Raw genomic sequence first — 24,991 nt, 5'->3', positions numbered from 1 at the left:
TTAGCCTATGGCTGCAGATTAACAATCTGTCAAAGATTTTTCTAAAAATCTTGGTTTTTAAGGTGTTCTTCAAAAGTTAATAAGCATAGGCAAAGTTAGTCTTTTCAGGGTGGAAAAGGGTGATCTCTTTCCTGCCCATCATAAAGGGCCACAGCTGACACTCCCATAACACAAGACAAGCTCACAAGAGAAAAGCCAAACAAATTTATTTGCTCATAGCTTTATGTGACACAGGAGTCTTCAGATTAGAGATCCAAAGACGCTGGATAAACTATTGTTATTCCGAGTTCTTCATGTGGAAGCATGATTGGACTAGGGTGTGGTCTGACTGAGGGGGTACCCCAGCAAGACCATCACTTTAGATCACTCTCACCCTCAATGCACAATTCCTACTCCTGGGCATGGGGGAACCCAGCTGAATGAGGGTTTTGTTGTCTACAATCAAGGTAGGACAGAGGGTTTCTTTACGGTCAGCTCTTACACAAGGATGGAGAGAAGATCGCGGAATATGTTTAGGCTTTGTGGCTGGCTTTTGGAAAAAAGGGAGGGACTGGGGTGATTCTAGATTCTATGACCTGCCTTGAGGAAAAGAAATCCTAGTTTCTGTAGCTTGCCTGGGGAGAATAAGTGTGAAAGACAGAAGAAAAGGTCAAAGAGAAACTGCTTCCTAGCACTCCCTGAGGGAACTGTTCTCTGAGCCCCGGTATCTCAGTCCTGTCAGTTTATTCTCGTGTAGACTTGAGGTCACTGAAATGGGTGATGTTCCACCGGTGATGGTCATTCTAATCACATGATACTAATCCTTTGTTTTGACTTTGTTGTTCTGACATGGTTGAAAAGGGGGCTAATCTGAAAGTCATTCCACGAGAATACTATTTACAACGCAGCTCAGTGTTGCATAGGTGACTTTCATGTTTTGTGCCCTGATACAGCTATGTGCGAAGTCTGGCATGGATGGATGATTTTTCTACGAGAATGTTAATTGCCCTATTGTTGCAAGGTCCCAATATATCTTACAAAGGAAGTAGTCACTTTTATCCTTTTCATGCTTTGATCATGGACTGAAAATACTTCTCACATAAGAAGATTTAATGACTGTTGAAACTTCTCTTTTTATTTCTTCATAATTATGAGTATTCTTGACAATTTCAAAGACTTACAAGTTTGTTAAGGATAACAAGCACATAATTGTTCTTGGAGTCCATAATCATCTTTTGAAATTATATAAACCTGAGGTTTTTAAATGGCAGAATTAACGTTCTCCACATGAAAACCTGCACAGAGAATTTGGGACATGCTCAAGCTGACTTACCTCAAATGGTAGAGTTAGAAACATACCAGGGGATTCCAATTCAATCCCATCAAGGTGGCATGTACCAATGCCATCTTACTAGTCCCAGTGATCAATTTCTGTTCACCATTGATCATAATGATAGGACTAAGAACCAAAGGGATCACATAAACAAAAATAGTGTCTGCAAATACTAGTTGATAGAATCAAAAAGGGAGAGAGTGATCCAACATGGGAAGTGAGATACACAGCAGACCCATAGAATGGCAGATGTCCTAAACAGCACTCTGGCCTCAGAATCAGCCCTTAAGGCATGTGGATCTGGCTGAAAAGCCCATGAGAGTATTTCAGGCATGGAAAGCCAAGACACTCTGGGGAAAAAAAAAAAAAACTAAATGAAAGATCTCTGTGAGTGAGATCCCAGTGGAAAGAACGGGTCATCAAAGAAGGAGGTACCTTTCTCTGAAGGGAGGAGAGAACTTCCACTTTGACCATGGCCTTGTCTAAAAATGATCACAGTCAGTGAACTCGGGGGCTTCCATAGCCTTGGCAGCTCATGACAAGAGCCTAGGGTGATTACTGATGCCATAAACAAGAGTGTCAATTTGTTAAGTCAACAACAGGAGTCACTGTGCACTTACTCCTCATGTAGGATCTTTGTCCTTAGTGTGCTGTACATTGAGATTTAATGCTATAACTAGTACTCAAACAGTATTTTTCACTTTGTGTTTCTATGTGGGTGCAAACTGTTGAAATCTTTACTTAATATATGCTAAACTGATCTTCTGTATATAAAGAGAATCGAAAATGAATCTTGATGTGAATGGAAGGGGAGAGGGAGTGGGAAAGGGGAGGGTTGCGGGTGGGAGGGACGTTATAGGGGGAAGCCATTGTAATCCATAAGCTGTACTTTGGAAATTTATATTCATTAAATAAAAGTTAAAAAAAAAAGAAAACCTGCACAGAGATGCTTGTAGCATCTTTATTCGTAATTGCCAGAACTTGGGAGCAACCAAGATGTCCTTCAGTCGATGAATGAATAAATGCGTATTACTGAGGGAAGTTAATCTGAGAGAGGCACATACTGTGTGGTTCCAACTGTAGGGAATTCTGGGACAATCAAAACTATGGACAACGGTAACATAATCAGCAGTTACTAGGGTTAGTGGAGAGAGGGACAAAACACTGAGTTTCTCTGGAGCAAGCAACACTGCTGTGTGATAATAGAATGATGGATGCATGTCATTACACACTTGTCCAAACCCAGAGGAGGTACAGCCCCAAGAATGGACCCCAGTGTAAACTCTGGACTCTGGTAATGGTGATGCATCCGTGTGGATCCATCAGTTGTAACAAACGTTCCACTGTGGGGGGATGTTGATGGGAAGGGAGGTTGTAGACATGGGCAGGGCGTCAAAGGGAAAGCTCTGTGCCTTCGCTGTGTTGTGCTCTGCACCTAAAATGATGGTAAAAAGTAGTCTACTTTGGGAGGGAAGAAGAGAATATTATTGTTTTCTTGGAATTGTATTTATGAACTACATTGAATCTATTAAAAACTGAAAAACTGGGCAGTCATTACAGTGTAGCTGGTTAAGCCGCTGCCTGCAACACTGGCATCCCATGTGGGTGCTGGTTCATGACCCAGGTGCTCCGTTTGCAATCCAGCTCCCTGCTAATGGCCTGGGAAAGGCAGCAGAGGATGACGCAAGTGCTCAGGCCCCTGCCACCCATGTGGGAGACCTGGAGGAAGCTCCTGGCTCCTGGCTCTAGCCTGGCCTAGCCTCTGGCATTGCGGCCATTTGGAGAGTAAATCAGCAGATGGAATCTCTCCCTCTCTCACTCTGTAAATTTGCCTTTCAAATAAATAAATAATTTTTAAAAACTTTAAAAAAACTAAGTCTAAAAAGAAATTACTGAAAACTCTACTTTTAGAAATGGCATTGGGCCGGCGCCGTGGCTCACTAGGCTAATCCTCCACCTAGCAGCGCCGGCACACCGGGTTCTAGTCCCGGTCGGGGCGCCGGATTCTGTCCCGGTTGCCCCTCTTCCAGGCCAGCTCTCTGCTGTGGCCCGGGAGTGCAGTGGAGGATGGCCCAGGTGCTTGGGCCCTGCACCCCATGGGAGACCAGGAGAAGCACCTGGCTCCTGCCATCGGATCAGCACGGTGCGCCAGGCGCAGCGCGCTGGCCTTGGCAGCCATTGGAGGGTGAACCAACAGCAAAGGAAGACCTTTCTCTCTGTCTCTGTCTTTCTCACTGTCCACTCTACCTGGAAAGAAAGAAAGGAAGGAAGGAAGGAAGGAAGGTAGGAAGGAAGGAAGGAAGAAATGGCATTATGACTCTTCAAATCAGAATAGGATGGCTATATAATTGCAAAACAAGGACACTTCCTCGAAGTTGATCACAGCAAACTTTTCATCTCTGTGTTCAGGAGACTATTTTTGCTTCTTGTTAGAAGTAAACCTTTGGCTCATTTTCAAAGTAAGGTGTTCAGCTGTGAGTAGACAAGTAGCTAGCATAACAGCTTGCAGACAAGTAGCCAGCTAGCCTAGCAGCTAGGTTACACGCACCTGAAAGTTTTTAGGCCAACGAGGTTAGTGCCAAAACAGCTGAAGCAAATGCAGTTCGTTACTCAGCCAATGAGGAACTGAGGGAGGGACCTGCGTGCTAGAAAATCAATATGTTGCTATAAAGCATTCTGGGTGTGGTGTTCTACTGGGCACCCAATCTTGCAAGATCATTTATAAAATCTCACTTCCGCTGCACTTCCTGGTAAGAGTCCGTCCTGAGCAGACAGGTGAGGCTGGCTCTCGCACTCCTTATCTTTGTGTCTCCAATCTTTCTATCAACAAGTAAATTTTGGCCTCCCTAACCAGAGAGAAAAACAAATAATGACATGGACTCGGTTTACAATGACTTTTCTTTCTTGTGCGGGAGATAAAATTAAAGCACTCAAAACAAATTCAGAAGAAATGTGGAGAAATGTGATTGCTTGTTGGTGCAGACTGGGGGACCGGTGCACTGCTCCGTGAAGTTCCAAAGTCTTCACAGTCCTCGTTCTAATCAAATGTTTACTTGTAGAGGTATAAATCTATCAAGTCAAATGACTTTCCAAGACTTTGTTTTTTTCCAAGACTTTAATTTTTTCCAAGACTTTAATTTTTAAATTGGTTTTGAAACTCTACACTCTGTCATAGAAACATGGTTGCCAATAGTGACCAGTTTCCTCTCAAGAAATAAACAAAAGGATATTTATCTAGTAGGGGTGGAGTCTGACAGCTGTGGGCTGCAGCCTGAGGCAGGAGGTCCAACAAGCCTGGAACTTGCACGTCTGTGATAATGATGAAGTAGAATTCCAGGAACGAGGGAGAGAATGAGAAGCCAGAATGGGGTCTCTGGACTGAGGATGGGGTCTTGAGAAGGCTGCATGGTGGGCCTGATGCTGGCCCGAGTTAGAAAGTTCATGTGGTGGGCCGGCGCCTCGGCTCACTAGGCTAATCCTCTGCCTGCGACACCAGCACACCGGGTTCTAGTGCCGGTCGGGGCGCCTTTTTCTGTCCTGGTTGCCCCTCTTCCAGGCCAGCTCTCTCTGTGTCACGGGAAGGCAGTGGAGGATGGCCCAGGTGCTTGGGCCCTGCACCCCATGGGAGACCAGGAGAAGCACCTGGCTCCTGGCTTCGGATCAGCTGCAGTGCAACGGCCGCAGCGTCCATTGGAGTGAACCAACGGCAAAGGAAGACCTTTCTCTCTGTCTCTCTCTCTCTCACTGTCCACTCTGCCTGTCAAAAAAAAAAAAAAAATTCATGTGGTGAAGCTGTCGGTAAAGGGTGAAAGTGCAGAATGAGTCCCGTTCCCTCGTGCGTCCTCCACATCCCCAGAGGGCTGTGCCAGCCCTGCCGCGCCCCCAGCTCTCCATGTCAGTTCTGTGTTTTCCACCTGTAAATACCATGTCAGATGTGTCCACTCTTAGCGTGGGCATTTTAGCCCGGCAGTTAAGATGTTCTGTCCCATGGCAGAATTCACAGCTCTGCTTCTAATTCTAGCTCCCTGCCTAGGCAAACCCTGGAAGGAGCAGGTGACTGCTCAAGTGACTGTGTCCCTGCCACCACGTGGGAAACCCAGATTGCATTTTCCCTCCTGGCTTCAGACCCGCGCAGTCCTAGCTATTACAGGCCCGTGGAGAATGATATAGATGGGATCTCTCACTGTCTAGCTCGTGCTCACTCTCTCCCTCTCTCTCCACTTTGCTCACCTACACTCACACCAGCCTAGACTAAGCCCAGTTGTCTCCTACCCTGATTACTGCCAAGCCTCCGCCTCACCCTCCCTGGTCTCCTCCGAGTGGCTCCCCACCCCAGAATAGTGTAACAAAAACATCTGCGTTTCCCAAGTGGTCCCCTGGGCTGAAATCCTTCCTGGTTTCCCTCACGTTTCTAATAAAGTCCGACCTTGATCTTTGCAGGAAGATACTTCTGTACCCTTGGAGCCTCATCTGAGTCTCAGCACAGCTCCTGCCCCCAAAGCCCCTCGGTCACCAATCTGTCCCCACTCCCCTCCCCCTCACCCAGGGGCCAGTCCTTGTCTGCCTTCAGATCTCGGCCTAAGTGGCACCATGCTGCTGAGACTCCCGCCGAGTGCTCCTCTTGTAAAACCGAAACAGTTACTTTCCTTTATAGCACTCATTTGCTTTGTTCCTGAACCTCTCAGAATCTAGAGTCTGTTGGTAGCTTGTGCAGTGTGTCTTCCCAGCTAGCCAGTGAACTCCGCCCGAGTGAGAGCACTGTTTCATTCGGGTTGTGTGCACTGAGTCTTGCACAGGGCCTCACACTTGGGCACTGCCCAGTATCTGAATGGACATACGACACACGCTTTCCTGTTACTCCCTGTCTTCTTCCTGTAAGAAGAGACCAGCCTTGACTTTGAGCCCACGGTAAGAATACAGTAAATTCGCAATTTTTAAAATGGTCGACTGGTAAGTTATTGTAACAGAGGGGAAGTAAGCCAAACTGTAACACATGGACCAACATCTCATCTAAATAAATAAATAAAAGGGGGCTAGCATGGTGGCCTAGCAGGTAAAGCCGCTGCTTGGGATGCTGGTACCCCATATGGGTGCAGGTTCAAGTCCAGCTGCTCCACTTCCAATCCAGCGCCCTGCTAACAGCCTAGGAAAACCACTGGAAGATGGGTCAAGTGTTTAGACCCCTGCCCTCACGTGGGAGACCCGGAAGAGGCTCCTGGCTTCAGCGTAGCTGGCTTGTGAACATGCTACAGAGGTGAAGTGCGTTGGTGTCAGTGTAGTTAGGGGGTGAGGCCGCCTCATGGAGGGTTGTACAAAACACCGAGAAAGCCAGATGTTGAAATCTCCAGTGCACTGCCTTTGCATGAACCTTCTTCAAGCGCTGTGTCCTCTCCTCTCCCCGTCGCAGTTGCTCATGGGAGTGAACAGGACATCATGTGCTCGCTGGGCTACTTCTCCTGTGGGAACATCACCAAGTGCCTGCCTCAGTTCCTGCACTGCAACGGCGTGGACGACTGCGGGAATCGGGCCGACGAGGACAACTGCGGTGAGTGAGCCCCCGTGGTCACAGCGAGAGGAAAGGCCCGGATGGGCTGCGGGTGATGTTGCTGGGACCTCTCTCAACAGAGAGAGAAATAGGGGAAATAAAGCTAAAATTGAAACAGAAAATGTGCACCCTGTAAGGAAACCTTACAGTTATCTCATAAGCTTAAAATACGTGTTCTTTTCTAAGAGGTAGTAGCCAGCCGTTATTTCAGGGAAGTCCTAACTGTGCACAGAGTAAGTATTTTAACCCCAAAAAACCTGCCGCCTTGTGGTCTCGGAGGCAGGATGGGGTACAAATTGAGAATGTGGACTCAGGAGCCAGACAGCCCAGGTCTGAACCTGGGTTAATCAATAACCAGTCATGTGAACTTGAAAACGTTTTCTAACTTGCCTGTGGCTCAGTTTCTTCACTTTGTTAGAAAAAAATGAAGTGTGATAATTGTGCCTACACCATGAGAATCTGGGGAGATAGAGTAAGGGTTGGAGGGGCGCCAGGCATTATGTTCTAGAGGCTATTGTTCTTGCTTACCTTCCATTTCCACATGAGGGAGGAAAGGTGGGACCTCCTAAAAGAAACTAAGTCCAGCTCACCTGGTACTTAGCCAACAAGCACCCCTGTGACATTATAAAGCCAACAAGTGAGGCTTCTGATCAATTAGAATATTTGGAAAATTAGCTTTCAGAGAGGGTGTTCAAATTTCTGAAGCCTTGAAAATAGAAATTTCTAAATGAGATTGAATATCCTGGATCTGGTTCCCTGGGAAAAATAAGCCTTGGTTAATAATGTAAAATAGTAAGATTTTTCTCTTATAGGGAACTTAAATACTATTTGTAGAGGACAAAAGCAGATAGCCTCATGTTAATATTCACAGAAGTACATAAATTATGTACACTACAGAGCCCTTGCTGCTTTCACTTCTTGAAGGAATTAAATTTCTGTTAAAGAAAGATGAAGACCAGGCTTGAAAATCCTTTGACCTGAAAAAATTCAGCTAGGCCACATAACGTAGCCTTTATCTTGAACACAAGCACAACTTAGATTATTTCTTTACAATGTCCGTGGTGATTGCAAATGAAAATGAAATAGTCTCCCTCAGATGGGTTCCAATAATCACTTTAACCAGTCGTTGCCCTCTGGAAACCCACCATGTACCGATCATGGCAAGGTGACACAGCTCCCTGGCTTTCGCTGTCTGAGCTGGCCCATCCTATGCACCTATCCTATGCACCTATCCTATGCTGCCTATCCTATGCACCTATCCTATGCACCTATCCTATGCTACCTATCCTATGCTGCCTATCCTATGCTGCCTATCCTATGCTGCCTATCCTATGTTGCCTATCCTATGCTGCCTATCCTATGCTGCCTATCCTATGCTGCCTATCCTATACTGCCTATCCTATACTGCCTATCCTATGCTGCCTATCCTATGCTGCCTGTCCTATGCTGCCTGTCCTATGCTGCCTGTCCTATGCACCTATCCTATGCTGCCTATCCTATACTGCCTATCCTATGTTGCCTATCCTATGCACCTATCCTATGCTGCCTATCCTATGCTGCCTATCCTATGCTGCCTATCCTATGCTGCCTGTCCTATGCTGCCTGTCCTATGCTGCCTATCCTATGCGCCTATCCTATGCTGCCTATCCTATGCTGCCTGTCCTATGCTGCCTGTCCTATGCTGCCTGTCCTATGCTGCCTGTCCTATGCGCCTATCCTATGCTGCCTATCCTATGCTGCCTGTCCTATGCTGCCTGTCCTATGCACCTCGGGGCTTCCACCCAGCAGCAATGGTTGCAGAAGCATGACCAGGAATGCAGCAGGGACAGCAAATTCACCACCAAAATAGGGTCTGGGTTGAAGAAAGTTGAACTCTAACCATATTCTGTGTTTGAAGGGATCATGTAACCCAAACCAGAAGCCTTGCTGTTCTATATCCTAACACCATGAAGGTGCCTGGGATTCACCGATCAGCAAATTGAGGGGAAGCAGTAAGGCATCTGGCTGCAGAGAGCAGACACTTGCCTTCCATTCTGGTTATTAAGGGAAGCAGAAGTGGCTGCTTTATCTTCTATAACATGGGAACACAATGAGTGGCTGTGGCTGCGGGTTGTTAAGAGGACTGAGTGGAGGCCTATGTGGCATAGCAGGATTCTAGTTGGCTCTGCTGCTTATCCAGCTCCCTGCTAAGGCACCTGGGAGGCAGCAGATCGTGGCTCCAGTATTAGGTCCCTGCACCCACATGGGACACCTAGGTGAAGCTATGGCTCCTGGCTGCAGCCTGGTCCAGCCCTGGTGGATATGGCCATCTAGAGTAGATGGACGATTGATTCTCTTCCCTCTCTTTCTCTCTCTCTCTCTCTCTCTCTCTCTCTCTCTCTGTGTGTGTGTGTGTGTGTGTGTGTGTGTATGTATGTGTCCTTCTCTGTCACTATGCCTTTCAAATAAATACATCTTAAAGAGAATTCAATGAAATCAGATATCTAAGGTACTTAACAGAGTAAAAATGTTATGGCCTGAATAGGTGAGCCCCCCAAAATGTGGGAACTCCAGGAAACCCCCATCCCTTAAGGTGTGAAGCAAGTTATTAGGAAATAGAAATTTTAACCTGTTCAGAACCTCAGAGACCGCCAGTTGGCTCACCTCTGCTCACCTGCATGGGTGGGCTGGGCTGTCCAGGAGGATGGCTGCCTGCTGTCCCGCTCTTCAAAGTACAAGTGACAAAATGTTTGAAATTTAGTCATTTCTGTTTGCTTCCCATTGCTTTAATTTCCTTTGCCTACTGGATTTTTTCTTTATTTTATAATATTTGGATAATTTACACTTCGAAGGCTATTCACTTTGAAGACATCTGTATTTAAATACATATGGGATGCCAGCACTGCAGGTGGCTGCTTCACCCACTGTGCCACAGCGCCAGCCCTTTAACCAGACCTTTTAAGGTGCATCCTAAAATACAAGTCCACCAAAACCTCTCCCAGAGTCCCTTAAGCTATTCAAACATTGGCACCAATGATGACTATTAAAATGGAAAAATAAGTCATATGGGAGCAGTTGAAATAAAATTGGAAGAAAAAAAAAATAACAATGAGCCACTAAGTGAATTAAACTAAGTGAATTAAACTAAGTGAATTAAACTGCCTCCCCATACACTGGACGCTATAGCTCTGAATTAAATGAGAAAGAACTGCTCCTCTTGTAGCATGGTCGGCGCTTTAAACAAAGGCTCTTACTTGAGTATTAAGGTCCAGGCTTTTGAGTGTTTTGAGTATTAAGGTCTCAGACAACACATAGCTGATTTCTCTGTAACTAAGTACGTCAAATCACCTTGCTACAAACAGCACTAAGGTAGCAAGGCACTCAGCATTTTTCATGGACACAATGCAAAACAAAGGCAATAGATATACATTTTTTTTTTCAGTGTAAAAGCAAATCTTTCTAAAAAACTAAGAGTGGGAATGGGAGCAGGAGGAAGAAGAGAGATTGGAGCATGGGTGGGACGGGGTAGGGTGGGAAATATTGCTCTGTTCCTAATCAGTGTACATGAAATACATGAAACTTGTGTGACTTAAATGAAATTTTTTTAAATTTTTTTCAGTACAATTTATGGGAATCCCTTTCTCACTGAAATATAGGCAATTTGGAATTCTAGGTATATTATATATCATATACATTATATATAATATATATATAATATATATTCAGATATACATATGCCAAAACTGATTATACCATTATTATCATAATTTTGATCCTTACTAGTAAACTTTAATGTAGAAATTTACGGATTTTTTCCTCAGGTTATGCCCTTTGATATAATTCCCAAATAATTTCCATATGTTTTTGCCATGTGTCACTAACTCATTTGCATCTCCACTCAGACTTATCACAAACACAATCCAAATACAAGTCAAAAAAACTTTTTAAGTCATCGGAGCAGTTTTTGATGTGGCGATGACAAACCAAGGAAAAAAGAGACCTTTCAGCTCTTCAGCTAGAACTCTGAGATACTTGTGAGAAACTGGGTAAATACCAGGGGAACTCAGCCACAAAAATTGAGAGTTCTCATTTAGTTTGCTTATGAGAAACAAAAACAAAAAAAATGCCGTCCAGAGTTGCTGGATGGGAGGGAGACAGAGACAGAGACAGAGACTGGAGTTGCACTGTCATGAGCTGAGGGACAAGGAGCCACTGGGAGCAGAGGTGAGGACTGATCACCCCTTGCAGCCTTCGGAGAGAGCCTGGCACTGCCAACCCCTGAATTGCAAACTTCGGGCCTCCAGAACTGTGAAGGAAAAATTTCTGTTACTTTAAACCACCAAACTTGTGGTGATTTGTTACTCCCCAAGCCCTACGAAATTACTACAAGTCACTGGAGTAGGTGGCACCTTTTAAGTTTGGGGTATTTGTATGAGAGAGAGAGCGAGCAGAACTGGGCCTTCGTGCAAGCGACGGCGTCTAACAGACCACAGTCGGAACTCCGCTTGGCACCACGTACTCTAGAGCGCGTCCTCCAGCACAGGAAAGCGGAGCCAACTGCCGCCAATGCTCAGGGCAACCGCATCACCCCAAGCTATGCCGCCTTTGCTGACGCCAAATGACTGAACGATGATGCTGCCAAGAATAAAGTGGCAGCGAACCCCAACAACGTGGTTCTTGACTGATTGGACACAGATTTGATGATGCAGTTGTCCAGTCTAATATGAAGCTGTGACCCCTCCGAGTGGTGAATGATGCAGGCAGGCCCAAGGTCCAGGCAGAGTACAAGCGAGAGCCAGAATGTTCCTCTCCAGAGGAGGTGTCCTCAGTGGTTCTGACAGAGATGAAGGAAACTGTGGAAGCGACCTTGGGAAGATGTTAACCATGCTGTAGTCAAGGTGCCAGTTTACTTCAGTGACTTTAGCATGAAGCCACCAAGCCACCATGGAACCACTGCTGGTCTCAACGTGCTTAGCATTATTAATGAGCCCGCTGCTGCTGCTATTGCTCATGGCTTAGACAAAAACGTTGGGGCTGAAAGAAATGTGCTGATTTTTGGCTTGAGAAGTGGCACTTGTGATGTGTCTCTCCTCACATTAGAAGATGGAATTTTTCAGGCCAAATCCACATTTGGAGACACCCACTTACATGGAGAAGCCTTTGAGAACCAGTCAACCATTGTAGCGCCTAGTTCAAGTACAAGCATGAGAAGTGCATCAGCGAGAACAAGAGAGCTGTCAGTGCCTCTGTACTGCTTGTGAACAAGTTAAATCTACCCTGTCTCCCAGCACCCAAGTGAGCACTGAGGCAGAGTCTCTCCATGAAGGAATCGACTTCTATATCTCCACTTGAAGAGCTGAATGCTGACCTTTTCCATGGCACCCTGGTCCCCATAGAGAAAGCCCTTCAAAATGCCAAGTTAGATAAGCCATAGATCCATGATACTGTCCTGGTGAGTGGTTCTGCTAGATTTCCCAAGATTGAGTTCAGTGGAAAAGAACTGGAGAAGAGCACCAACCCTGATGTGGCCATTGCCTGTGGTGCAGCTCCACAGGCAGCCATTCTTTCTGGAGACAAACCTGAGAATTGTTTCAATATCTATTACTGTTGGCCATCACTCCTCTTGCCCTTGGTATTGAAACTGCTCATCAGCTGCAGTACCACCATCCCTACCAAGTGGACACAGACCTTCACCACCTGCTCTGGCTACCGGCCTGGGGTACTCATTCAGGATTATGAAGGTGATCATGCTATGACCAAGGATAACTGTCTGCTCAGCGAGTTTGGATGTGCAGGCATACCTCCTGCACACCATGGTGTTCCTCAGGTTCAAGTCACTTTTGATGCTGATGCCAAAGGCATTGTTAACCTGTCTGCTGTGGGCAAGAACACAGGAAAAGAGAACAAGACTGCCATTACTAACGGCAAGGGCCAGGAAGCTGAGAATTATAAAGCTGAAGATGAGAAGCAGAGGGACAAGGTGTCCTCCAAGAAACAGTTGAATCCTATGCATTCAACATGAAAGTGACTGTTGAAGATGAAAAACCTCAAGCAAGGTCAATGATGAGGATAAACAGAAGATTCCTGACACGTGGAACTGGCTGGATAGGAACCAGATTGCAGAAAAGGAAACAGATGGAGAAAGTCTGCAACCCCTTCTCACCAAGCTGCACCAGAGTACAGGAGACATGTCGGGGGAATGCTGGGGCTTCCCTGGGCGGGGGGAGCTCCTCCACCTGGCGGTGATTCCTCAAGGCCCACCATCGAAGAGGTTGATTACGCCGACGCCAGTGCAGACACAGCATTGGTCCACACGGTAACTGATGGGAGGACCCAAATCTGTGGCAAGTGCTGTGCCAGCTCACTGCTACAATAAGTCACTGAGCGTCCTCAGCACTTGAGTATGGAACACGTGCATGGGAAAAGGAAACAGCACTGCACTCTATAAGCACTGTATCTCCGTGGAAAATGCAATGGCTTCAATCAACCTTACTTAAAATTGGCATCAAAAGTATTAATACAACAGTAAAGAGAAGGGTCACACTTTAATAGGCTTACAATGACATTAAGGCGAACACAGCGTGCTCTTCCAGATTAAAGAGTTGGCTTTTTGTGAACTCTTGACACCCTTGCAATGAGCCATTCTTATGCAAAGCTGTATGTGGGCTGAAACCCCTAGAGATGAGTTCTCTGCTATTCACACACAGTTCTGGATTATCCTAAACTTGAACAACATGCTTTTCACCAGGTGTTTTGTACAAAGACACTTCAACAAGTTTATGGAAAAACTGAAATAAAAGATAACTTTATTTTGGTGCAAAAACAACTTTGAAATCCATGTGTAGTTCTCAAGATACAGGTCTTCCACGAACATCTTTATGTGCTAGCCAATCAGGTGCAACCATGGGAGGAAGCACACAGGAGAGGCTCAAAAAACACGTTGATGAAACTTGCAGGTCCCAGAGGCAGGAGGCAGGACACTCCATGCAGAGCCACAGGAGCCGCAGGGGCAAGATCCATGATGATCAAGGGACACAAGACAACAGCGAGGGAAAGTGTAAAGCCAGAGTACTGCAGTTTTGGCAGGAAATCAAGGCAGGGCAAGTGAACAGCTGAGGTTGGAGCAGGTGGAATCATCCCAGCGGATTTTTATAGGAATGGCCCCTTAGTGACCCAGTACCTGGGAGGATTAAGATAAGGGAATAGCGTTTGCTTGGTTGGAAAGCTCAGATGGAAGAGGTAAGTTTCTATAGCAAGGCCTGGGCCCTTAGTCCTGGGAGGGGAAGTCCCTCTGCAGCTAGAAATGAATTTCTAAGACTTCAAAACGGCCAGCGCCGCGGCTCAATAGGCTAATCCTCTGCCTGTGGCGCCGGCACCCCGGGTTCTAGTCCCATTTGGGGCACCAGATTCTGTCCCGGTTGTCCCTCTTCCAGGCCAGCTCTCTGCTGTGTCACGGGAAGGCAGTGGAGGATGGCCCAAGTGCTTGGGCCCTGCACCCGCATGGGAGACCAGGAGAAGCACCTGGCTCCTGGCTTCAGATCTGCGCAGTGCGCCGGCCGCAATGCACTAGCCATAACAGCCACTTGGGGGGTGAACCAATGGAAAGGAAGAACTTTGTCTCTGTCTCTCTCTCTCTTACAGTCTAAATCAGCTTGTCAAAAAAAAAAAAGACTTTAAAACATCATCATAGAACAAATTTTTAATGTATACTACACCAAGTCTTCCATGTGTTCAACGTTGCGAGCACTTCCCTGCTCTCTTCCTCACAAGCCCACACCCAAAACTATAACAACAAGTAAAAAGTCAGCACTGCCACCATAGCTAGAACTGCACTACGCTTGTGAACATTCTTTGAGAAGCTGCTTGCGAGTCTGGACATCATTGCACATAAAGCTTTCTATTTCAGTTCTTCCCAATGCTGTCTCCAGTGCTCTGCCTCCCCTACCTCCAAAGCATGTAGTCTGTGAATACCATACTTTGTGTGAAGGCTCCGTCAATCCCCAGATCTCTCTGGGTTGAAAAGCTGTTCTGTGCACAGTGACTGATGACATTTTTTAACCTTTCTAATAATATTTGACCCTGTCTTGAATAATTACAACAACAAAATCAATAACATTTTTTTCCTCGTGGAGTCCTACTATGTGCCAGAAGCACACATTAGGACTTTAAGAACATCCTTACTGTAAACTGAATCTGATACACTGTGTCCATGCTACACATAAGGAAACCAGAAGTGCAGGGAAGCCACGTAACAGCATAGTTTCAAAACCAAGTGTGTGGCTCATCTTGTTTCATTTTTGAAATGAAGGACTCATGCTATTCATCGTTACGTGATATTGCCTTCAAGTAATCTCTTATTGATAAAATGTCGGTTTTTTGGAAATCATTTTAATGCATGTTTTAAGCATCTTCGTGAAGGGGGGACAGAAACTAAGGTATTCATAATTTTCTTTTTAGAATACAGTCTATGAGAGTGTCAATAAGCTTCCAGATTTAAAATGACAAGTGTGATAATAAGAATAAGAACAAGAATAAGATAAGAATGGCTAATATATTTACAGCACCTCCTACATATAGGACACTCTTCTGAGTGCTTTGTATATTTTACCTCATTTACTCCTCATGACAACCCGGGAGAAAGATACTGTTTTTGCTCCCTTTAAAGATGGAGGAATGCAAGCATTGCGACACACATGGTAGCTCGGACACCCAGTTTACATTCTCAAGCAAGAAATGACAATCTTTGTTTTTCTATGACCAAAAGTTATTTCTATTAAAATCTTCCATTCTTCCAAGTGGTAGAAACCTAAACTAAGTTAGCTAACAGTTTGTTTTTTCCTTTCTGGGATTGCAACCACGGCCAGCAGTCTGCAATGCTAGAGATTCTCTGGGGACTGGCGGCAATGAGGCTGGTGGCTTGGTGTCATCCCATGATCATAGCATCTGCTGAGATGTGCATAAGCAGAGAAGCTTCTCGGCTGTAAGTCACCTCTGTCCTCCCCTGCCTGCGTCAGGCCCTTTAACACCCAGCACCTTCCCTGCTTACGTCCTTGTCCATCAGGTGCACCCTGCAAACATTTCCCTATTCCTACTCCAGGCTGACAGCCCAGTAAATGTCCATAAATTGTGTGTAGGTCCCTTGGCCTCAGCCCTTCGGACCACTTCTCGTCTGTTGCTCCCGTGGCCAGCCAGCCTGTGAGACAAGCCTGTGAGTCCTGCCACACCTGTCGACCTCACATAGCTAAGGGCTCCAGGTCATGCCTGCTCCCCGAGCCAAGATACCCAAGTAGGAGATGTCTGGTTTCCTCCAGAGGCAGTGCAGGGAAGACCCTTGTACTCTGTCTCTTTGGCCCAGGACTCTTATCCAGCCTGGGATTAGCAAAGCTTCACTTTTTTATTTTCCAAATCTATTGTCAAGGATCAAACATAGCATTTGAAAATCAAATGCCAACAATTTGATTCCTTTGTTATCTGTGAACTGGGGGTCACTGGTTTCTGGCAATGAAAGTGGAAAATTCCAGCTCTTTAGAATAGAAAAAGGGTAGAGGGCACAAGGAACTCAAAAGTCGAAAAACTTTGTTAAAACCCCAGAGAATTTTCCTATCACTGGCTGAGCACTGAACTAATCTGTGAGGATTAGATAAGGAGAACTGATTTATGGGTGCAATGGAAATGATATGTATTTTTAAGTATGATTCTGAGAATGTTTGAAGAGTATTCAAGGATTCTTTTAATTTTTAATTGGTCCTGAATTTAAAATTCTGAAATACTAAATATTCCATCATTTCCTAAATACAGCTTCTTTCATAGAATGTTGGCAATGCCGGGCGGTTTGATGTAGACATTAGCTGTTCTCATTGTAGAATACTCCATTGAAGTTGGTGGTTTGTCCCTTTGAAGGTTAAAAACACAGGAGGGAAAGTGATACACATCCTAAATATATGTAGTAATGCACCATTGTGCACTGTATGCTCAAAATTTACTGGTTTTCTAATTACTAGTCTCAAAATAACATTGAAAATATTTAAGTAGCTGAACCCTTGACTTTTCTAAAAATACAGACCGAGTTTTAACTTCAGGTATGCATATCTACATTTATCTCACAAAGCTTAAACCATCCCTGGTTACCTCCATAAAGATCTTCCTTTCAGAATACTTCCTGCTAGATAGAACACAACAGGCAGTTTGTTAGTGAGCTTTCTTAAGAAGATGTAGGAGTGGAATTGGTGGGGGAGGGTTGTGGTACAGCACAGTAGGCCACACTTGCAATGCTGCAGTGCCAGCTGCTCCCTGTCTGATTCAGCTCCCTGCTAATGCACCTGAAAAGGTAGCACATGATGGCCCAAGTGCTTGACCCCTGCCACCCAGGTGGGAGACCAGGATGGTTGGCGTTCCTGGCTCCTGGCTTCTGCCTGGCCCAGGCTTGGCTGTTGCGGCCAATGGGAAGTAAACCCGTGGTTGAAAGAGTCTCTCCTTTTTCTTTCCTCTTCCTCTCCCTATCCTTCTTTCTCAGTCACTCTGCCTTTGAAATAAATACATCTTTTGTAAAACTAAAATATGCAAGGATAATATTACATCCTTGATTTCTTCAAAAAGTTGCTAGCAAAGGTACTAATGTAGTGGGATTCATGAACAGAGACAAGACATCAAGGGCAGGAAGCAGACTTTAATTATTATTATTATTCCAGCATAAGCCCAGGTGGAATTTGCTCATCCAAAGACTCAGCCCTGAACACAGAAGAGTATTTTCTTATATATGGGTTAGCGTCTTTGTCTCTGTTATATAACTATCTGCATATATTTGATTGATTGCCTCTTCACTTTTCTCAATGTTTCCTTTGCAGTGCAGAATCTTCTCAACCTGATGTAACCACATTGGTCAATTTTGGCTTTGATTGCCTGTGCTTCTGGGGTCTTTTAAAGAAGTCTTTGGTTATGCCAATGTCTTGCAGAGTTTCCACAATGTTCTCTTCTAATGATTTGACTAGAAGAGTCAGGTCATAAATTTAGAGCCATTTTGAGTTGATTTACTGAATAACGTGGAAGGTAGGAGTCTAGTTTCATACTGCTGCATGCAGAGATCCAATTTTCCCAGTACCATTTCTTGAAGAAACTGTCCTTTCTCCAGGTATTGGTTTTAGCTCCTTTGCCAAATATCAGTAGGTTGTAGACGCATGGATTGATTTCTGGAGGTTCTGTTCTGTTCCATTGGTCTACATGTCTATTTTTGTGCCAGTACCAGGCTGTTTTGATTATAACTGCCCTGTACTATGTCTTGAAGTCTGCTATTGTGATGCCTCCAGATTTGTTTTTGTTGTTCAAAATCGCTTTAGCTATTTGGGATCTCTGTTCCCATAGGAATTTTAGCATCATTTTTTTCTACATCTGGGTAGAATGTCATTGGTATCTTGATTGGGATCACATTGTATATGTAAATACCTTTGAGCAGTATGGACTTTTGATGATATAAATTCTTCAAATTCATGAACATGGAAGCTTTTCAATTTTATGTGTCTTCAGTTTCTTAATGTTTTACAATTTTAATCATAGAGATCTTTGACCCCCTTAGTTAAATTTATTCCAGGTATTTAAATTTTTTGTAGCTATTGTAAATTGGACTTGTGTTCTAAGTCGTTGCTCAGCCATTGTCTCTGTATACAAAGACCACTGATTTTTGTGTGTTACTTTTGTACCCTGCCACTTTACCAATAGTCTCTTAGTGAATATTTTCGTTCCCCTGTTTATAGAATCATGTCATCTGCAACCATGAATAATTTGACTTCCTCCTTTCCAATTTGTATCCCTTTGATTTATTTTTCTTGCCTAACAGCTCTGGCTAAAACTCCCAGTATTACATTGAAAAGCAATGGTGAAAGTGTCTGGTTCCAAACCGTAATGGAAATGCTTCCAACTTGTCCCTATTCAGTATTATGCTGGCCATGGGTTTGTAATGTATGGCCTTGTGTTCAGGAATATTCCTTTTGTAACCAATTTGCTTTAAGTTTTTATCAGGAAAGGGTGTTGTATTTTATCAAATAGTTTCTCTGCATCTATTGAGATAGCCTCACATGGTTTTTATTGTTCAAATTGTTTATGTGGTATATCACTTTTATTTATTTGCATATGTTAAACCATCCTTGCATACCAGGGATAAATCCCCCATAGTCCAGGTGAATGATCTTTCTGCTGTGTTGTTAGATTTGATTAACTAGTATTTTGTTGAGGATTTTTGTGTCTATCTTCATCAGGGATAATTGGTGTACAATATTTTTTGTTGTATTTTTTATGATTTTGGAATTAAGGATATGCTGGCTTCATAGAAGGAGTCTTGGAGGATTCCCTTCCTTTATTTTTTTTTAATATTTATTTATTTATTTGAAAGGCACTGTTTCAGAGGTAGAGGCAGACAAAGAGAGAGAGAGAAAGGTCTTCCATCCGCTGGTTCACTCCCAATGGCCACAATGACAGGAGCTAAGCCAATCCAAAGCCAGGATACAGGATACAGGAGCCAGGAGCCAGGAGCTTCTTCTGGGTCTCCCATATAGGTGCAGGGGCCCAAGGACTTTGGCCATCTTCTGCTGCTTTCCCAGGCCATAGGAGAGAGCTGGATCAGAAGTGGAGCAGCCAGGACTCGAACCAGTGCCCATATGGGATGCTGGCACTGTAGGCAGTGGCTTTACTACAGCTCTGGCCCCTCCTTTCCTTTGGGTTGTTTTGAATAGCTTAAGAACTGGAGATAATTCTTCTTGAAGAGTCTAGTAGAATTCAGAAGTGAAGCCATCCAAAGGTTTTTGTTTGTTTCAATTTATTACTGAATCAATCAATATCTTTGTTATTGGTCTGCTAAGGTTTTCTATGTTTTCATGGCTCAATTTTGGTAGATTGTATGTGTCCAGGAATCTATCCATTTTTTCTGGGTTTACCAATTTACTGGCATATAGCTCTTTGTGGTAATTCCTGGTGGTTCTTTTTATTTCTATGGTAACCATTATTACATCACCTTTTTCATATGTAATTTTATTGATTTGGGTCTTTGTTTTTTAGTTGGGCCAATAGTGTATCAAATTTTTTGTTTTTGTTTTTTCAAAAAACAAGCTCTTCATTTCACTATTCTTTTTTTATTTTTTAGGATTCAATTTTGCTTGTTTCTTTAACTATGATTTCATTTCTCCTACTACTTTTGAGTTTGGTTTGTTGTTGTTTTTCTGTGTCCTTGAGATGTATTGATAGCTCATTTATTTGATGCATTTTCAGTGTCTTGGTGTAGGAACTAATTTCTACAGATGTCTCTCTTAACACTGCCTTTGTTGGATACCATAAGTTTTGATATAGTGTATTGTCATATTCATTCATTTTTAGAAGTTTCTTTTTTCTCTTTCTTCTATGACTCACTGTTCATTCAGAAGCATGTTGTTCAGTCTCCATGTGTTTACATATGATCTAGAGATTCCTGAGTTGTCGATTTACAGCTTCATTCCACTGTGGTCAGAGAAGATGTATGGTACGATTTTGAATTTTCTTGAATTTGCTGAGACTTGCTTTATGGCCTAGTATGTGGTCAATCCTACAGAAGGTTCCAAGTACTGCTGAGAAGAATGTGTGTTCTGCAACTGTAGGATAAAAGTTCTATAGATATTCATGAGGTCCATTTGGTCTGTAGTGTCAATTAACTCTGTTTCCTTGCTGATTTTCTGTGTGGTTGATCTGTCCTTGGTGATTTTCTGTATGGTTGATCTGTCCACTGCTGAGAGGGGGGTATTGAAGTCCCCATTACTATTGTATTGGAGTCTGTGTCTCCCTTAAGATCCATTAACATTTATTTTAAACAGTCATGTGCCCTTTAATTGAGTGCATATATGTTTATTATAGTCATATCTTCTTGTCTAATTAATCCTTTAATCATTACATAATGCCCTTCTTTGTCTCTTCTATCCGTTTTTGTGTTAAACTCTATTTTCTCTGCCCTTTCCTATTTTCTCAGCCCTTTTTTCATTTCTTAGCATAGAATCTCTTTTTCCATCCTTTCACTTTCAGTCTGCATGTATCTTTGTTGGTGAGGTGTATTCTTTGTAAGCAGCTAATAATAAATGGGCCTCATTATCTAATCAATTCAACCAGTCTAACTTTTAATTGGATAATGTAGGCCATTTATATTCAAAGTTAATATTGCCAAGTAACAACTTGGCCCTGCCATTGTTCCATAAATATTCCTACTGTTCTTTTTGGATCTCCTTTGTACTTTTACTATGAGATTTTTCTGCCTTCATCTTCTTTCATAGTGATGACCATGTTTCTGTGTTTAGCACATCCTTAAGTATCATTTGTAAGGTTTGGATGAGTGGTGACAAATTCTTTCAATTTCTTTGTATTATATAAAGTCTTTATTTCACCTTCATTCATAAATGAGAGCTTTGCATAGTACATTATTCCTGATTGAAAGGGTTTTTTTTTAAGACTTTGTGTCTCCCCATTCTCTCTTATACTGAATGATTGTGATGAAAAATCAGCTGTGATACTAATTGGAGGCCCTCTGAATGTAATCTGGTGTTTCTCTGATGTACAATTTAGAATCTTTTCTTGATGTTTTACTGTTGAAAGTTTGACTAGAATGTGTCATGGTGAAGATCTTTTCTGATCATGTCTATTAGGAATTCTATCTGCTTCCTATACATGAATGTCCTTTTTTTCTCCAAATTAGGAAAGCTTTCTTTTATTATTTCACTGAATACTCCTTCTAATCCATTTTGTCTTCTACTCCTAATTCCTAGGAACTGTATGTTGGGTTGTTTGATAGTATCCTATAAATCTTTAACATGGTTTTAATTTTTATAATTTCTTCTCTTTTTTTTGGTCTGACTGAGATATTTCCAAAGATTTATCTTCTAGCATGGATATTCTTCGTTCTGCCTCACCAAGTCTGTTGTGAGGCTTTTGATTTTTTATTTGACATGTTGAACTCTTCATCTCTGATATTTCTGTTTGATTTCTCTTCAAAATCTCTCTCATGAGAAAATGTTTCATCCATGTCATGTATTGATTTCTTTAACTCATGAATGTGCTTCTCACTGCTTCTGAGTAATCCTATTATCATTGTTTTGAATTCCTTTTCAGGCATTTCATCAATCTAGTCATCTTCACATTCTAATACTGAAGTGTTGTTGTGTTCCCTTGGGGGAGTTGTATTGTCTTTCTTGTTCTTGTTTCTTGTATATCTGCTTTTATTTTCAGGCATTTGGAAACACTTGGTTTTATCCACTGATGGGTTTTTTATCTTTGAACTATGTCTCTGTGGCTCTCTGTTATGTCTGCTCCTTCAGTGAATACCAAGAGGTGTGTGCTGCATGTGGCCAGGGAGCTCTGGGCAGTGGTGAATGGTGGGAGGAGAATCCAGGCTGACACCTTCACTGGGTGTGGTAGATCTCTGTTAGCAGGGGAGGGGGGCGACCATGCCTGTTGGCATAATCACAGCCTCACAGCCTCTCTTCTTTGGAGATAAATGGGCAGGGTTAGCGCTCAGTATATACAACCTCCATCCATGCTGGCACACGAACTGCACAAAGGATCTGCGTTGTCCTCAGTGTGAGCCAGGAACCCTCTGCAGTGACCCACCCCGAGCTATCAGGAGTTCTGAACCTCTATTGCCAAACGCAGTGATTGCCCAGAGACCCAGCTACACCCCACACCCTATTGTGCGGTCACAGAATTCCCACAGTCACAGTGCACAAGGCTCCCTCCGCCACAGGATGCAAAAGATCCACTCAGCCCCACAAACCTGCCTCATCCACAGAGAGCAGAGCTGTTCCCAGGGCCAGCCGCCTGTGGGTGCTTTGCATTGGCACTTTGAGCCCCCAAACCTGTGATATGTTGAGAGGCTGGGAGCACCCCCACAGTCCTATGTGGGTGTCCAGCCCCCTGTCAACCATCCCAGCCGTACTCAAAGTCAGTGGGGAACGTGGATTTTTCCCCTCTGGTAAAATCCCCTGGTCACGTGCAGGCAGGATAGCTGTCACTCCCTTATGGTATCAAAACGGCACCTTCTCCCCGCTGGTTGCTGGGTGCCCTGGGGAGGGGTAGGGAGATAGAAATGTGCTTTTCTTTCTCTGGATTAGGTGGGCATCCTGCCCCCAGCTAGGGCTCCAGGCCACAAGCAAATTCACTATGGGCTACAGGTACTCCCTCGGGCAGTATCACCAGTGGCACAAGCTGCTGCAGTCTGTCCTCTTTTGATTATTCAAAAGTCAAACAATGTGGAAGCTCAGAAGTAACCCCTGCAAATCTGTGGGAAGCTTCCTTAAAGGTGCAGGAAGTTACCTGCCCCTGAGCCCCCAGGGAGCTGGGGAAAGAGGCCAAGTCTAATACCTCTCCAAGAACACTTATCCAGTGAGTAGGAATGCAGCCCAGCAATCTACACTTTTTAACAAAATACCCAAGTGAGTATCAAACCTATGAAAGTTGTGGATGATTCATATCCCAATGGAGATGATTTCATCACCCAGTTCACAGTACCTGGAAAGTGGCTAGACTAGGCAGTAAGTCTCCAACTGTAGCAGGCATCCAATCAGCTGAAGAGCTGGTTCAGACAGAATTTCTGATTCAGGGCCTCAGATGTGGAACCCATAAATCTGCTTTTCCTTCAAGTTCCTTTTTGATGCTCCTGCTGCTGGTATGAATCAGCATTTTGAAAACCACTAATCTTGGGGCTGGTGCCGTGGCGCACTTGGTTAATCCTCCACCTGCGGCGCCGGCATCCCATATGGGCACCAGGTTCTAGTCCCGGTTGCCCCTCTTCCAGGCCAGCTCTCTGCTGTGGCTCGGGAAGGCAGTGGAGGATGGCCCAAGTGCTTGGGCCCTGCACCCCATGGGAGACCAGGAGAAGCACCTGGCTCCTGCCTTTGGATCGGCACAGCACCGGCCATAGTGGCCATTTGGGAGGTGAGCCAATGGAAGGAAGACCTTTCTCTCTATCTCTCTCTCTCTCTCACACTAACTCTATCTCTATCTGTCAAATAAAAATTTTTTTTAAAAAAGACAAAATTCTTTAAAAAAACATAAATTTTAAAAAAGAAAAAAAAAAGAAAACCACTAATCTGAACAGATTGGCTTTGTTGCACTAATGCAAAAGCAAACTCTTTATAAAACTTTTTTTTTTTTTGACAGGCAGAGTGGACAGTGAGAGAGACAGAGAGAAAGGTCTTCCTTTGCCGTTGGTTCAACCTCCAGTGGCTGCCATGGCCGGCGCACCGCACTGATCAGATGGCAGGAGCCAGGTGCTTCTCCTGGTCTCCCATGGGGTGCAGGGCCCAAGCACTTGGGCCATCCTCCACTGCACTCCCAGGCCACAGCAGAGGGCTGGCCTGGAAGCGGGGCAACCAGGACAGAATCCAGTGCCCCGACCGGGACTAGAACCTCGTGTGCCGGCGCCACTAGGTGGAGAATTAGCCTGTTGAGCCACGGCACCGGCTATAAAACATATTAATAGATATCACAGAAAAAGAGCTAAGGAGGGAAGGGCATTGACATAGCAGTTAAAAACAAGTTGAGGTACCTGTGTTGCGTATCAGAGTACCTGGGTACAGGTGCAGCTCCGCTCCTGAGTCCAGCTTCCTACAATGAATTCCCTGGGGGAGAGTAGGTGAGGGCACGAGAAGTGGGCCTCTGCTGGCTACATGGGAGTCTGCAGCCCCGGCCTAGCCCCAGCCTTTGTAGGCATTTGTGGAGTAAAACAATTGATAGGATCTCTCTCCATCTGTCTGTGTCTCAAATGATTTTTAAAGAATTAAAAAATTAAAGATATTTCTGTATTGTACAAGTTATCAGTTCATCACACTGCCATGTCCTATTAATTTTAAATGGGGTAGAAGATGCCGTATTTTCCAAATATGTTTTACCACAGAACTCTCTATTCAAAGAGAATTTTAGAAGGAAAGCCTGTTACAGCACCTTGTCAAGGAAGTATGTCACAGAACACGGCCCTTTCCCATCTCCAACCAAACCTTACCCTTTTCTCCAACCCAGTGCCAAAGCCAGGGGACTCTGACAGCTTAGGGGAAGGAGATGCATTCTCCAGAATTTAACTGATTTGTCATATTCATTTCCTTAAAGCTACATTATAATAATTGAGCATTTTATGTACTCTGTATACTTTATGAGAGCTG

At 44.1% G+C, this 24,991-nt stretch overlaps 1 protein-coding gene across 4 annotated transcripts in view; it reads left to right on the top strand.

The window, feature by feature from the left end:
• The window catches only part of RXFP1 (relaxin family peptide receptor 1), a 147,703-nt gene that overhangs the window by 43,609 nt on the left and 79,103 nt on the right, over positions 1–24,991 (top strand). For 3 of the 4 annotated variants that reach the window (XM_051831654.2, NM_001329078.1, XM_017350136.3), the window contains 1 exon segment: positions 6,720–6,857. In XM_051831654.2, coding sequence (XP_051687614.1) covers positions 6,720–6,857 — 138 coding nt within the window. 4 annotated transcript variants of the gene reach the window in all.

This window comes from Oryctolagus cuniculus, chromosome 8 (genome assembly GCF_964237555.1).
Source record: "Oryctolagus cuniculus chromosome 8, mOryCun1.1, whole genome shotgun sequence".
In the NCBI taxonomy this organism is placed as follows: domain Eukaryota; kingdom Metazoa; phylum Chordata; class Mammalia; order Lagomorpha; family Leporidae; genus Oryctolagus; species Oryctolagus cuniculus.
The sequence above is the reverse complement of the archived record's forward strand: the minus strand, read 5'-3'. Positions and strand labels throughout refer to the sequence as shown.